The 13490-nt window shown below is 38.7% G+C and overlaps 1 protein-coding gene across 1 annotated transcript in view; it reads right to left on the bottom strand.

The window, feature by feature from the left end:
- The window catches only part of mdy (diacylglycerol O-acyltransferase), a 205951-nt gene extending 194464 nt beyond the window's left edge, over window positions 1-11487 (bottom strand). Inside the window, exon 1 of the mRNA XM_090397343.1 lies at window positions 11325-11487. Within this exon, the coding sequence (XP_090253469.1) occupies window positions 11325-11443 (119 nt within the window). The 5' untranslated portion in view covers window positions 11444-11487. The remainder of the gene's footprint in view (window positions 1-11324) is intronic.
- Between the last annotated feature and the right edge of the window lie 2003 nt (window positions 11488-13490).

The following is a 13490-nucleotide window of genomic DNA, read 5'->3' as shown; positions in this document are numbered from 1 at the left end:
CTGCCCGAGGATAAGGAGGCATGGCGGTGGAATGAGGAGGTGCAATTGGAGATCAGGGAAAAGAAAGAGGCAAAGAAAAAATGGGACATGACTGGAACCAGAGCCGACAAGGAGGCATATAGATTAGCGAAGAAACGTGCAAAGATAGCTGTCGCAAGGGCAAAGCCGAGGGCAGTTGAAGAGGTTTATGAAGAACTGGAGAGAAATGGTGGTGAAGCTAAGTTGTTGAGAATAGCAAAAGCTAGAGATAAGGGCCTTGAAAGACATAACATCAGTTAAGCAGATAAAGGCTGCCACAGGAGTAGTACTACAAGAGGAGGACAAAATCAGAAGAAGACTGAAAGAATATTTTCGTAATCAACTAAATGAGGAGAATCCAAGAGAGAGAGGTGTGAGGATGGAGAGGCAAACGAAGGATCAGTGCATGACATAAGCAGAGAGGAAGTGTATTGGGCACTGAGAAAAACAAAGAATGGAAAAGCTATAGGGGGTAGACCAGATACCTGGAGAAGTGTGGAGAAGCTTGGGCAGCAAGGGCACAGACACGTTATGGGATCTGATGAGGAAAATAGCCCAACAGGAAAAGATACCAGAGGAATACAGGAAAAGCATTCTCGTCCCAATCTACAAGGGAAAAGGAGATGTTCAAGATTGTGGCAACTATAGAGAGATCAAGCTGATATCACACATGCTGAAGATATGGGAAAGAGTAATTGAAGGAAGGATACGGTGGGAAACAAAAATTGGTGAGGAGCAGTTTGGATTTATGCCAGGAAGAGGGCACAACAGATGCAATATTTGCGCTAAGGCAATTGATGGAGAAATATAGGGAGATGCAGGCGGAGCTACATATGGTGTTCATAGACCTGGAAAAGGCGTACGACAGGGTGGCCAGACAGGAGGCATGGAAGTGTAGGAGGAAGAAGGAGATGTCGGAAAAGTATGTGAGGTTGGTGAAGGAGATGTATGAGGGAGCAAAAACTCAGGTCAGGTCTAGTGTCGACATGACAGAGGGGTTCCCCAATGTCGTAGGGCTCCATCAGGGATCAACTCTGAGCCGCTACCTCTTTGATCTGGTCATGGATGTACTAGTGGAGGACGTCAAGGAGGCACCAGGAAGCATGATTTTTTCTGATGATATTGTTCTCTGCGAATCATTACGAGAGAAGCTTGAAAAGACCCTGGAAGAGGGGAGAAAGGTATTGGAGGAGAGAGGCATGAAAAATAACCAGGTAAAGACCGAATATATGCCAACGGGGAGTGACGAGGATATGATCATATAACTCCAGGGTGAAAGGTTAACTTCAGGGAAGAAATTCAAGTACCTTGGGTCGGTCGTCGAGAGGAATGGTGACCTGGATGAGGAAATACAGCACTGAATAACATGCGGCTGGATGAACTGGAGAAAGATGAGCAGGGTCCTGTACAACAAGAGAGCGAGTTGTAAGATGAAAGGAAAGCTGTATAAGATGTAAGGCCAGCGATGCTCCATGGCGCAGAGACGCGGCCTATAACAAAGGCACAGGAGAGGAAGAAGGAGGTGGTGGAGATGCAGATGTTGAGATGGATGAGTGGGGGTGTGACAAAGGACAGGATAAGGATTGACTACATCAGAGGGACGATCAAGGTGGGACCGATCGGTAAGAAGGTACAAGAAAGCAGGCTGAGGTGGTTCGGTCATGTGAGGAGTATGTTGGTAAACGAGTGGAGCATATGGAGGTAGAGGAAGGAGGAAAAGAGGCAGGCTCAAACTCAGCTGGAGAGATAAGGTGGCAGAGGATCTTAGGGAGAAAGGATCGATTCGAGAAGATGCCCTGGACTGCAGAATCTGGACGAAGAAGATTAAAGATGTGAACGCTGACACTGTTTAACACGGAATAAGGCATAGCGAAAGAAGAAGCAAAATTGTTAGCATGCATGTGAGGACTAGATTTTTTTTTTTTTTTTGGTTAAAGAGTAGTGAACAAGTAGAAGAGACTGCCAGAGGTAGTTGTGAGTGCACTGTCAGCGAACAAGTTTAAGGAGAGGTACTGGATATTACGTGAAGGATGGTCAGCACGGGCATCACTTCAAGCAGTCTTCAGACTAAGAAATGGCCAGTTAATAATTCTGCAAAATTATTCATTTCTTCCCTATCCAGGTGTTCCAAATGTGAGCATCAGATCTCCTTGTGGTAATGCAGATCATATTCTTGTCCAAATTTCCTTTTCTCCTACCCTTCACTAGATGTCTTATGTCCTTTGCCCAGCTACTCTCAGTTTTATCCTTCAGCACTACATTGACTTTATTCTTCCTTCCCATGAGCTGATTATGGTTTCTGCTCTCCTAATCCAAATACATGCTCTGACTGAATAACTAAAATATTTCTTGAAAATGAAAGTCTTCATTCCACTAAAACTTTTGCTCCCCCCCCCTTGTCCTCAAAAATAAATGCCTTTCTCTCACTAACATCAAATCCACTCTGCAGTCCTGTTGATGACAACACATTTCACTCCTCTTCCACAAAGCTTGTAAAACCAAGCTTCAAGATCTCCTGTAACCAATAATTTAAATATCAAACTCTATTCCACAGTGGGATGAGAACAACTTTGTCAATATCAATGAAACTAAAATACAGCCCTGCATTATTTCTTCTTCTTCTCCCTACTACGTATTAGGCCTACTAGCCAGTTACAGAGCCCTTCTAAGTCATACCCGTCCCGAGGATAAGGTGACTAGCCCTATGCCTCCCAGTATACTCTATGACTGCAGCTGTGTGTGTTCATGGGTCCAGTTGTTTGCCTGCTTTTTTTGGGGGGGGGGGACTCAGATAAACTGGGGAGAAAAACCCTGCTGCCCACACCCAAGACCAGCTAACTTGGCATGTCTGAGAAAGATCCTTAATCCCTCAGCGACAGGAATCGAACCCAGGACACTCCTTTTCCCAGGCATATGGTTGTGAAGTGCAAAGCCACTATGCTAACCGTGCAGACCCTGTATTATTTCTCAGGAAAAATTATCTCACTTCACCTTCCTTGAATTTTAATAATATCCAGAGAGGATTAAGTTTCTCTAACATGCATCTAGTCTTTCCTGGCACAACACACACACACAAACAACCTCCCTCACAGCCTCCACAAAACTTCATAATTACTTTTCTGCTCGAGACCTTTACCAGTACAGCTGCTAATCCTATACAGGGTTAACAAATTCCAAATCTACCCAACTATATAATATTGGTCTTACATTTCAGATGGTGAACCAAAAACTTCCCTAAAAAATAAAAAGATATGATACTCACCAGAAAAAGGACAATTTGGTTAAGAGAACTCTCTCACGCTAAATGAAAGATGCCAAAAAATTATATTCTTGGTTTAATCCTTTATCCAAGTGTAAGCAAACAAAGTTTGCATGTGAAGTAACTTCACGAATGGGCAACTCGTATATAGAGGACCCAAAAGTGATATCACTTCTGGGTCTGGTTCCCACTGATGAGACCTCAATAAAGGTCGAAACCATCTGGGTAGTGATCACCCTTCCCATAATGCATAGCATTATACATGTCCATAAGGATGTGCGCTTTGCATTATGGGATACTAAGGCAAGTATGTGAAGTCATCATCCTCTATATGTATAAGTTGCCCAGTCGTGAAGTTACTTCGGGCCAACTTTATTTGCTTACATTTGGATAAAGGATTAAACTAAGAATATAATTTCTAGGCATCTTTAATTTATAGTATAACCAAGTGGAAAAATTTTCAAGAACTCTCTCACAAGCTCACTCAGTCATTTCATATCATTCTGCTTCTGCCTTTTCAGTAACATGCACTTTTTCTTTTGTAAAAACACATACAGTTACTAGTGAAGAAGATCTATTTGAAGAACACATTAAAAAGTAGAAATAAAGAAGTTATTCCTCTTTATATTCCTTAATACACCCACATCTGGATTTCAGTGTGCTCAAGTCTGGTTCCCTGGGGATGAGAAAGCAGTGGAGAGGATTCAGAAGTGAGTGACCAAGATGGTGAGCAGCCCGTGGAATGTTCCCTATGAGGATAGATTGAAGGTGTGTGGATTGCAGAAGTTAGTTGATAAGAGAAAAAGAGGGAGATATGATAGAAACATTTAAGTTGCTTAAAAGGGTTCTATAGGATAGATACAGGGGAAATGTTTCAGTACTTGGCTAGAACCTGAGGGTCATACCTGGAAGTTGAATAAAGGTGTGGTTAGTAGATGTGTGAGGATAAGATTTTTTTGACTGGAGAGTTGTGAATGAATAGAATGGGTTGCCAGAGTCAATTGTGAATGCTTTGTCTGTTAATGGGTTCAAGGAGAGGTATTGGGTTGCCCACAGTGAGCCTTCGGACTCCATGGAGGTGCCCGCATAATAATAATAAAATTCACAGTCCAGCTTTAAACCTACTCAACCGCTGCCATTTCGAAAGTCTGCAGTCTTCCTAACACTGTTTCCCTTGAACATCTTGACCTCCAGCTATTCAAGATCAACACATTCCTTCTTTCTTGTTACCGTTTGCCTACATGAAAGTGATCTAACTCTTCAACTGATCATCTATCCCAATGGCTTTAACAGGCCTTTAAGGCCCACAACCTTCCAAGCATGCTTGGATTTCGTAACCGAAATACGAGGATAGAGTGGTCACTCCTATGCCTCAAGGTATTCTTGGCTGTATTCCTGTGTGTTCAGGGGGTCGGTTTGCCTGCTTGCGGGATGAAAAACCACAGATAAACTGGCAGAAAAAACCCTACTGCCCGCACCCAAGACCAGCTAACTTGGCTATGGCTGAGGAAGATCCTTCAGCTCCTCACGTCTCCGACGGGAATCGAACCTAGGACACTCCTTCCCCAGACATATGGTTGTGAAGCGCAAAGCCACTAAGCTAACCGTGCGGACTTCAACTGATCATGCAAGTAGAAAAAGAAAAACTGCCTGTTTTTCAAAAACATAAATTCATGTGTTATTTAAAAACTACAGACAACAAAAAACATTTTCAGCATAGAAAAATATAACCACTTAAATGCATCCATCTTACACTTTTTTGTTGAACAATATTGGTTAAATTTCTATAAATGACTGAAATCACAAAATCACTAAAGTGATAATTCACAAAATTAATATAGTATATTAAAATGCAACATATGCGATATGCAGTGTTGTGTATCTGTAGTGTGATATGCAGCATATCGAAACACAGAATAGTTGGTAATAATCAGTTACATGAAGAGTACAAAAAGCAGTCCAGAACAATCATTCAGTTGATAATAACAAAAGTGCCATATAAGACAAAATCAACCAATCAAGCTAAAGAAAAATCCTAGTGAGTTCTTTCAATATATGGCAAGTGGAAAAAAAAAATGACTATGGAAGAATGATGTTAGTTGATGATGCTTGCAGGTTGGTAACCAATGCAGAGGATATTGTTGAAGTATTCAATGAACAGTTTGTCAGTGTATTTTATCCTCATAAAGACATCATGAGAAACTGGAGTGTGGAAGGTATGGTGGAGGAACTAATGGTGAATGAGCAGCAGGTATACGAGGAATTAAGTGAAGTTAATAAGGCAGTAGGAATTGACAATATATTGCCATGTCATGAAGGAATGCTCTAGGGCAGGGATTCTCAACTTATGATATGCGTACCACTGGTGGTACGTGAGCCACTGCCTTACTGGTACATCTAATATCGTGAATTAAATATAGTGGTACGCCACTGGAAAAGGTTGAGAACCCCTGCTCTAGGGTATAGATGGCAAACCTATGGCATGCGTGCATGCAGGTTGGACGAGAATTTTGCTGGCACGTCAACAATTTACAGGTGATATCCTTTTATATGCTTATAAATTATTATTATTATTCAGGCCTTCATGGAGTCAAAAGACTCATCGTGGGATGTCCTTTTTAAGAAACACAAATCTATCAAGACTCATCGAGGGAGGTCCCTCCTAGGAAACAAAGTCTGTCATACCACTCCTTAAACGCATTGACCGTTCTCGATCTCACCACTCCATCAGGCAATGCATTCCATGGTTCAACCATCCTCCATGCAAAGAAACCACTCCTCACCCTCTTTCTCACAGTTTCCTTTCGTAACTTCCAGGGATGGCCCCTTGTCATGACTCCTTCCCGCTGTTCAACCAAGCAAAGGAACTCCCCGGTGTCAACTCTGTAACCACCTCTCAACAAAAATGATTCAACCTTTTTTTTTTTAATTGTTACAATACATACAAGTTAAATTTTGTTTTGCACCAGAGAGCAGCTATGAAGACGTGCATATGATTGGTGCGGTATTAACAAAAGATCGTGCGACACAAAGACAAAGGCAACTGACAATTGATGAGTTGAAATTCTAATTCTCTTCAACCAAATTCCATAACATCTGAAACTGTCATAACAACATTCTATATATATTTCTTAGATTTAACACATTCACGACGGGATGTCGTTTATCATTCTGACAGAACTTCTCATTACTGGCAGCTCAACTCACACAAAGTTTCAACCCTTGGTTGAATTTTATTGCTGCTTGTTTGCATTTGAGCTGGCAGGGGAACTCACACATGCATTATGTGGCATGTTTCAATTCATGGTAGAATTTTATTTGAAGCTAGCCTTCTGATCTGTCATAATGATAACGAGAATTTCAAATGCAATAAAACAAACACTTATTTAATGTAATTGAAAAATTGGACAAGAGTTTAGTTAGATACTGTTTCTGGTGCAACATATAGTTTTGCATGAGTCTATACAGCATGGTTTCTGTGGGAGGGGACACGTGATTTATTTGTTAGCACCATTTTTATTCCAGTTGTCTGTAATTGAACTATTTGTCGAGAAATATATTACATTACACAGACTGCAAATGCCTCTGTACCTTATTCAGGGATACGATAAAACTACTTGTTTTTCTTGCATCTGCAGTATGGTGGCTGTTGGGGAGAGTGTGTTGTTAACCGCGGAGAGCTAGTTACTCGACGTGAACATGTTTAAACATTTTTTGTGTGCGAGGCATATGCAATACTTTTTAATTTCTTTTTTCGTAAAGTAAAATCAGGGGTGCCAGTTATACGTGAGGGAGAGTTATTTTCGAGTAAATATGGCAAGCGTTTTGCCGACAAGTTGAGATTCTCCTGATGCTTCCCCTGCTCAGCTAACTTCGATGGTGAGCTACGACGCATTAAATATTTTTCTCACTACCATTTTTTTTTTCAAACCAACATCATTAAAATCCATTTAATAATATAATAATCAATTTTACACTGAATAACATTATAAATTTATATATAAATAAATATTATAAATAATATAAAATATTATAAATAAATATATATATTATAAATTTATAAATAAATAAAGTTAGATTAATTTTCTATTAATTTTTCCCCTATTAAAAACTGCCTGGCACTTCAGCAACTCGATTGGTAAGTTTGGCACTCGCCAGCACATCAACTACTCGATTTGTACATATTTGGCACGCGCATATGAAAAGGTTCGCCACCACTGCTCTAGGGCATTGGTTCCCAACCAGTGGTATGCATACCCCCCCCAGGATACGTGCTGGGCCTTTCAGGGGTACACGAAAAATAATCAGTAATGGCAGAAAAACAAGCAAACTATTTTACATTAAGATAGGCACTGAACAAAAGTGTCAATATTTAAAAACAGTTAAAAACAAGGAGTACAATTTATAAAAATGGATTTAAAAGGGGGTTACACAAGTGGAAAAAAGGCTGGGAACCACTGCTATCATCAGTAATAGCAGAAAAACAAGTAAACTATTTTACATTAAGATAGGCACTGAACAAAAGTGTCAGTATTTAAAAACAGTTAAAAACAAGGAGTACAATTTATAAAAATGGATTTAAAAGGCTGGGAACCACTGCTCTAGGGAATTGATGGCAATTTTGGCACACCTGTTTAACATGAGTCCTGCAACAGGACTGGATGGTTAGTTATTTTTATATGGTAAGCAGTTAGTAGGACAATCACAAACATCCATGTCCCTGGTAGGATTTGAATCTGCACTCTCTCAGCTGGAGAGCAGATGTGCTAACCACTCAGCCAACCAGACTGCCTTTGCAACAGGGCAAGTAATGGAAGGTGGGGAAAAATGTTCCACTTCACGAGGAGGAGGGAGATGGGGGGGGGGGACTCCAGACATGCAGATTGAGCTATAGTTACAAATTATAGCTCAATCTGCATGTCTGGAGTTGTTATTAAGGTGTTAGAGAAGTTGGCGAGGATCAGAATTCAAAAATGGATAATTTTTATAATGGTCAGTTATGATGAGCCTGTTAAGTGGAGGTCATGCTGAAATCTGCTTGCTTATTACAACAAGGTGACAAATTTACTGGATAAAGGAGATGCATATACATTGTTATACTTGGATTTTTCAAAAGCCTTTGATATAGACTGCCACATGACAAGCTGACAGCTAAATTGAAATTGATGGGATTAGATATAGTGAGTTAAATAGCTGACTGACTCTCAGACAGGTATCAGCAGGTTGTGTATGGTATTTCACTGGTGGAATACCATACACAAGGAAGGTCACTAGTGGAGTACCACAGGAATCTGTTTTGGGACCAGTATTTAACTTTTCATTGTCAGTTGTGAGACCACCACCCCACTTATTGGAAGCTTGAAGTGGCTTGAAAAAGTTCCAGGTTTAGTATTTTATACAAAAAAAAAAAAAGCCTTAGCCTACTCACAAATAAATCTACCTTTTGTGGGTAGCAGCTACATAAAAAAAAAGGTGTATGGAAGAGTGGCATCCCAAATGAGACAGGTCACTAGTGGAGTGCCATAGGGATCTGCAAGCAGATGTTGTGGTCTTACAATAGGATCTCAACAGACTATATGGGTAGACAAATGAGTGCAAGCAGCGTGAATGAATTCAAGAACAAGTATGACAGCTGGTGCATGTAGTATGTGGCCTCCCTCAATGAGTCCTGACTCCCTAGAGGTCTGTTAATAATAATAATAATAATAATAACTGAAACAGGATGCCCCTGTTAAGTAAAAGTTACATTTTGAATTAAGCTCTTCAAGAGTACCATATCCTGTCTTCAAGAGTAACTGCAGTGAATAACCACTGCTGGATTATTCCTTGCGCTCTTTTAAAATTTAAATTTCACTACTGGATTGAAAACATACAATATAAATTACATTACTTAAGGTGACGGCATTGAGTCATTTCTCACTTTTTTATTTCAAATTTTGGTCAAAATTTGTTAGAGAATTTGCTTTCTTTTACTATTGTTACAGATCTGTGAAATGAATCAATTCCCATAAAAAGAACTTAACATACTGAATCAATATAGTGGGCTACAGTATTTCTATATAGTAATTTCCATGGCACATTGCATCCTTCAACTGGAAAAGGCAGGAGTGTGATTCTCGTTTTGACAAGAGGTATCTTCATATGGGCTGTTTTTAACTGAAGATGAGTTAGCTCATCTCATACAGAAGTAGCAGGGTTTTTTTCTCCTGGAAACTTATGTTTTTCATCCCACATACAAGCAAATCAAACCATGAGAACACAATTTAAACACACAAACATAATGCTGTTGTAATGGTAATGGAAGGCAGTAGGATAGAGTTGTGTATTGATCATAGTAGTGTCGTAATTGGAGGATCGAGTAGGAGGAGATAGCGAGTTGAGTGTAGTGGAATCAGTGCCACACCCAGAGTGGGGGCCAGGGGGCCCTGTCCTCCCCCAAAGGAAAAAAAACATTGGAAAAATTTCCAAAAAATCTTTTCCTGATTAAATTTTATTTTTTTTTTTAAATTTATGTTGTGTCCTGTCTTCTATTTCTATACTACTTATGAATTAGCGATCATTGCAGATGCTCAGTCATAGGTCGTATGCGATGGGTAGTGTAAATCCTGAGTGCGCTACTGAGCACAATAGTGTGCCTTCCCATGATGAGCCCTTGAACTCCCTGGAAGTGTCACATAATAAAATGATATATTTTCCATCAAAATCATGGTATTTGATTTTAAAGTTGGTGGCGTGTAACATTTTATTCAAAACAGGAACATTAAGTGCTGAACAGTTTTCTTAAGTGGATTATTTTCTTAAGTTCAGTCTCAATACACGACTGTGTTGAGACTGCGAATGCTTGGCAATTCTAGTTATAACATAACTTAATTTTGTCGGAGGATTCCGCGTGGGGGGGGGGGGGGTTTGATGTCCAAATTCTCCCTCTCATCACGGGCGGGCCAACTAACAGTGATACTAACGAGAAATACAAAATCACATGCAGTATAGTGGAGGCCTCGGTATTTATACTGGCTTCTCCGCCTATCCCCGTTCTCGTTGGTCCTGACAACACTATACACTGTTTGCACTACACAGTCTACCAGACTGTATTTTTGACTATTAATAACATTGCGTTCATTCACTAGATTTCGGGTTTCCGGAAGAAAAACACAAATTTCCGGGAGAGAAACCTTCACACCTTTCTTAGTAATGATAATCGAACTACGGTATTTTCCAATCGAAGAGAACATGTCCCACAGAGAAATCCAGAGTTACGAAGCTGAGTTGACATCTTCCACTAAAATGACAATATTATAGTAAACTTATCTTCGGTAGTGATAAGGTTTTTAGAAATGTAAACACCTTTCCTTTAAAATTTGTTCTTCTCCAAACATGTTGCTTAACCCTCAAAAAAAAAAACGTGGAGAGTTCGCCACCATTAAAAGCATTATTTTCGAAATTTAAATTAAAATACTTAAACGCATAATAGAATATTAGATCTTTTACTAATTATGCAATCGTGATTCAATAAATTGAAGTACAAAAAATTTCAATGAACTGAAACCCTCTCATTATTTATATAATTTAAAGTCCTGTAATTTACAGAACGACTAAAGAAAAACAACCCAAGTCCGAAAATTTTTCGAATTAAAAAAAAAAATAATAATTAAAAACACGCTCTAACGAAGTGGAACAAATCATCCGTAGTCCGAAAACAACTAGTTTTTGGAGACTACGAATGATTTTCATAAATGTAAATAACATTTATTTACGTCTTTAACATTGAAAACTGGAGACTACCGACAACATTAATAATAATAAAAATAAAATAATTAAGTTAACTAGAACTTCAATGCAGACAGTGAAAAATATAAAATTTGAGCGGGGGGCGGGAGAGTCATAATAAAAGTTGAAAAAAAAAACAATCACGAAATTTTCACTACTTATTTCATTACAAAACTTAGTTAATACACTGACAACTTTCAAGTTTCTCGGAAAAGAAAGGTTATATTTCATCAAATAAAGCTACTAAACACCGCTACTATAACAAATAATAGAAACTTACGGATGGTCCGGTCGGTAAACCAATTCTTTCTTATCTAGTAAATCTGTTTCTTCCTTCTTTGCATCATTATTTGCTTTCCGTAACCGAACGGCCGCGGACTGCTTCTCATCCACAGACATTATTAGCGAATATCCGCTACTGTAAGCATACCCACAGATTTCATTTAAAATAACACTTCCCACTAAGACATTTGAAATGATAGAGGGCGGTACGTGAAGCAAGTCCATTTCACAATTAGGAAAGTGCAATGTTCAAGGAGATCGTTTTGGACAGCATAATTGACAGCTTGTGTCACTTATCGAAATGTAAACTAACTTAGAAAATGCGGTTTTGTTTTGTAAAATATTCAAACATTGGCATTTAGATGAACTTTTCCGAAAAGTAAAATATTTAAAATTTATTTGTATATAATAATAATAAACATTTTTTGTTCAAGAAGTTGTCTAAGAGTGGTTAGTAAGGGTGTGAAGACTAGGTTCTTTACTTGGAGAGTGGTGAACGATTAAAATAAATTGCCAGAGGAGATGTATGATAGGTATTATGTTAATACGCGAATAGCCTTTTGACTCCATGGAGTGCCCATATAATAATAATAATAATGCATAACATGCTACCAGCTGAATTATTTGTTCAATATTCTAAAGGTACCTGTGTAGCACTCTGGAAATGGCTAAAGAGATTAAAACTTGCTCTTATTGCTAATATAAGTGCGAAATATAACTGTATACATTATATACGTGAAATTCTTTATACTGAGTATAAAGAATTTCACGTATATAATGTATTTAATATTTATATTCTATAATTATTTAGCATTCAGTGCATGCAGTGCAATAGAGAATAACAACAACAACAAAAAAAAACCATATGAACATGAATATAATATAAAAAGTACAAATGCATGTCTAAGTTACTGATCCATTCTAGTACTGATGTTACAGTTTGAAGAAAATCAGACCAGTCACCTTCATAAGAACGTAGCTGCATTCAGTGGTGATGTGAATTGTTTGTTTACAAGCAACCACAGTCACGTTGAGGAGAGAGGCATTCTCCCCACATAAATAATGAGTCTGTTGATATTCCGTGGTTCGCATAAATCCTATTCTGGTTTATCCGCGTTTTATGGGAAAGTTCAAGAACAGAAGATTGGTTACTAATACCTCAAAACCACATTTGTAGTTGAGGATCATCAGTGTTTGCATCCCACCATCTTGTTCATTCTTCTTTGGAGATGAAATTATTTGTAACTAAACATTCTGCTTTACATGTTGGTAGTCGTCTAGATCTTAATGAACTGCTTCTCAAATCTGGAATGTCCTAATGCACAGAGAGAGAGAATAGAATTATTACTATCTTATTGTACTCTAGAAGGAGAGCATCAACTTTCTGAATATGTGGAGGCAGGATGTTGCTCAAGATAGGAAGCCAATAAGTATTCATTGATCGAATTGCACCAGTCGGCCACAGGGTGTTATTAAGCTGCGTATCGATGGGTTTTGTGTATGCAGACTGTTGAGCCAACAGGTGAACAATATTCAGCTACAGTAAATGGCAGACCTAGAGCTGATGAGCATAAGGTGGTAGCAGAGAATCCCCAAGAGGATTCACATAGTTTTTGAATTATGTTATTACAAGTCTTGATTTTACCCGTTGTATCTGCCAGGAGTTTCTTGTTGAATAGAGTGTGGTAGTGTGGCACCTAGATACTTGGGAAATTTGTTATATCATAATGTATACTGCCAAAAGGTGACTAGAAGTTCTGTATTGGAAAACCTATTATTAAGATGGGAGCAGGACACTTCAGTTTTATCTGCATTTGGGTATAGTCTCGATTTTTTAAATTAATCTCCTAGCGTTCCTAGAGCGGATGTTAAAGTTTCTTCCATATTTTTAAATGAACCGTGTCTAGTAGCAAGATCATTATGTCATCTGCATAACAGAATTTTCTGGCTTGATTATCAGAGGAGTCTTATATATATATATATATATATAAAAGACTGGTTAACACTGATCCATGGGATAGACCATGTTTATAGAAAGATTAGACTCATCCTATGCAAATGCAAACAAAGTATTCTGGCAGACCATCCACCGCCTTCGAGGGAGAAAATCGTGCACAGCAAGGGCAATTAAGGCCTCTGATGGTGCACTTTTAACAACCGAGAA

The sequence above is a fragment of the Typopeltis vanoorti genome, chromosome 9 (genome assembly GCF_054136105.1).
Source record: "Typopeltis vanoorti isolate ZY-2024b chromosome 9, IOZ_Tvanoo_1.0, whole genome shotgun sequence".
NCBI classification, from domain to species: Eukaryota; Metazoa; Arthropoda; class Arachnida; order Uropygi; family Thelyphonidae; genus Typopeltis; species Typopeltis vanoorti.
The sequence above is the reverse complement of the archived record's forward strand: the minus strand, read 5'-3'. Positions and strand labels throughout refer to the sequence as shown.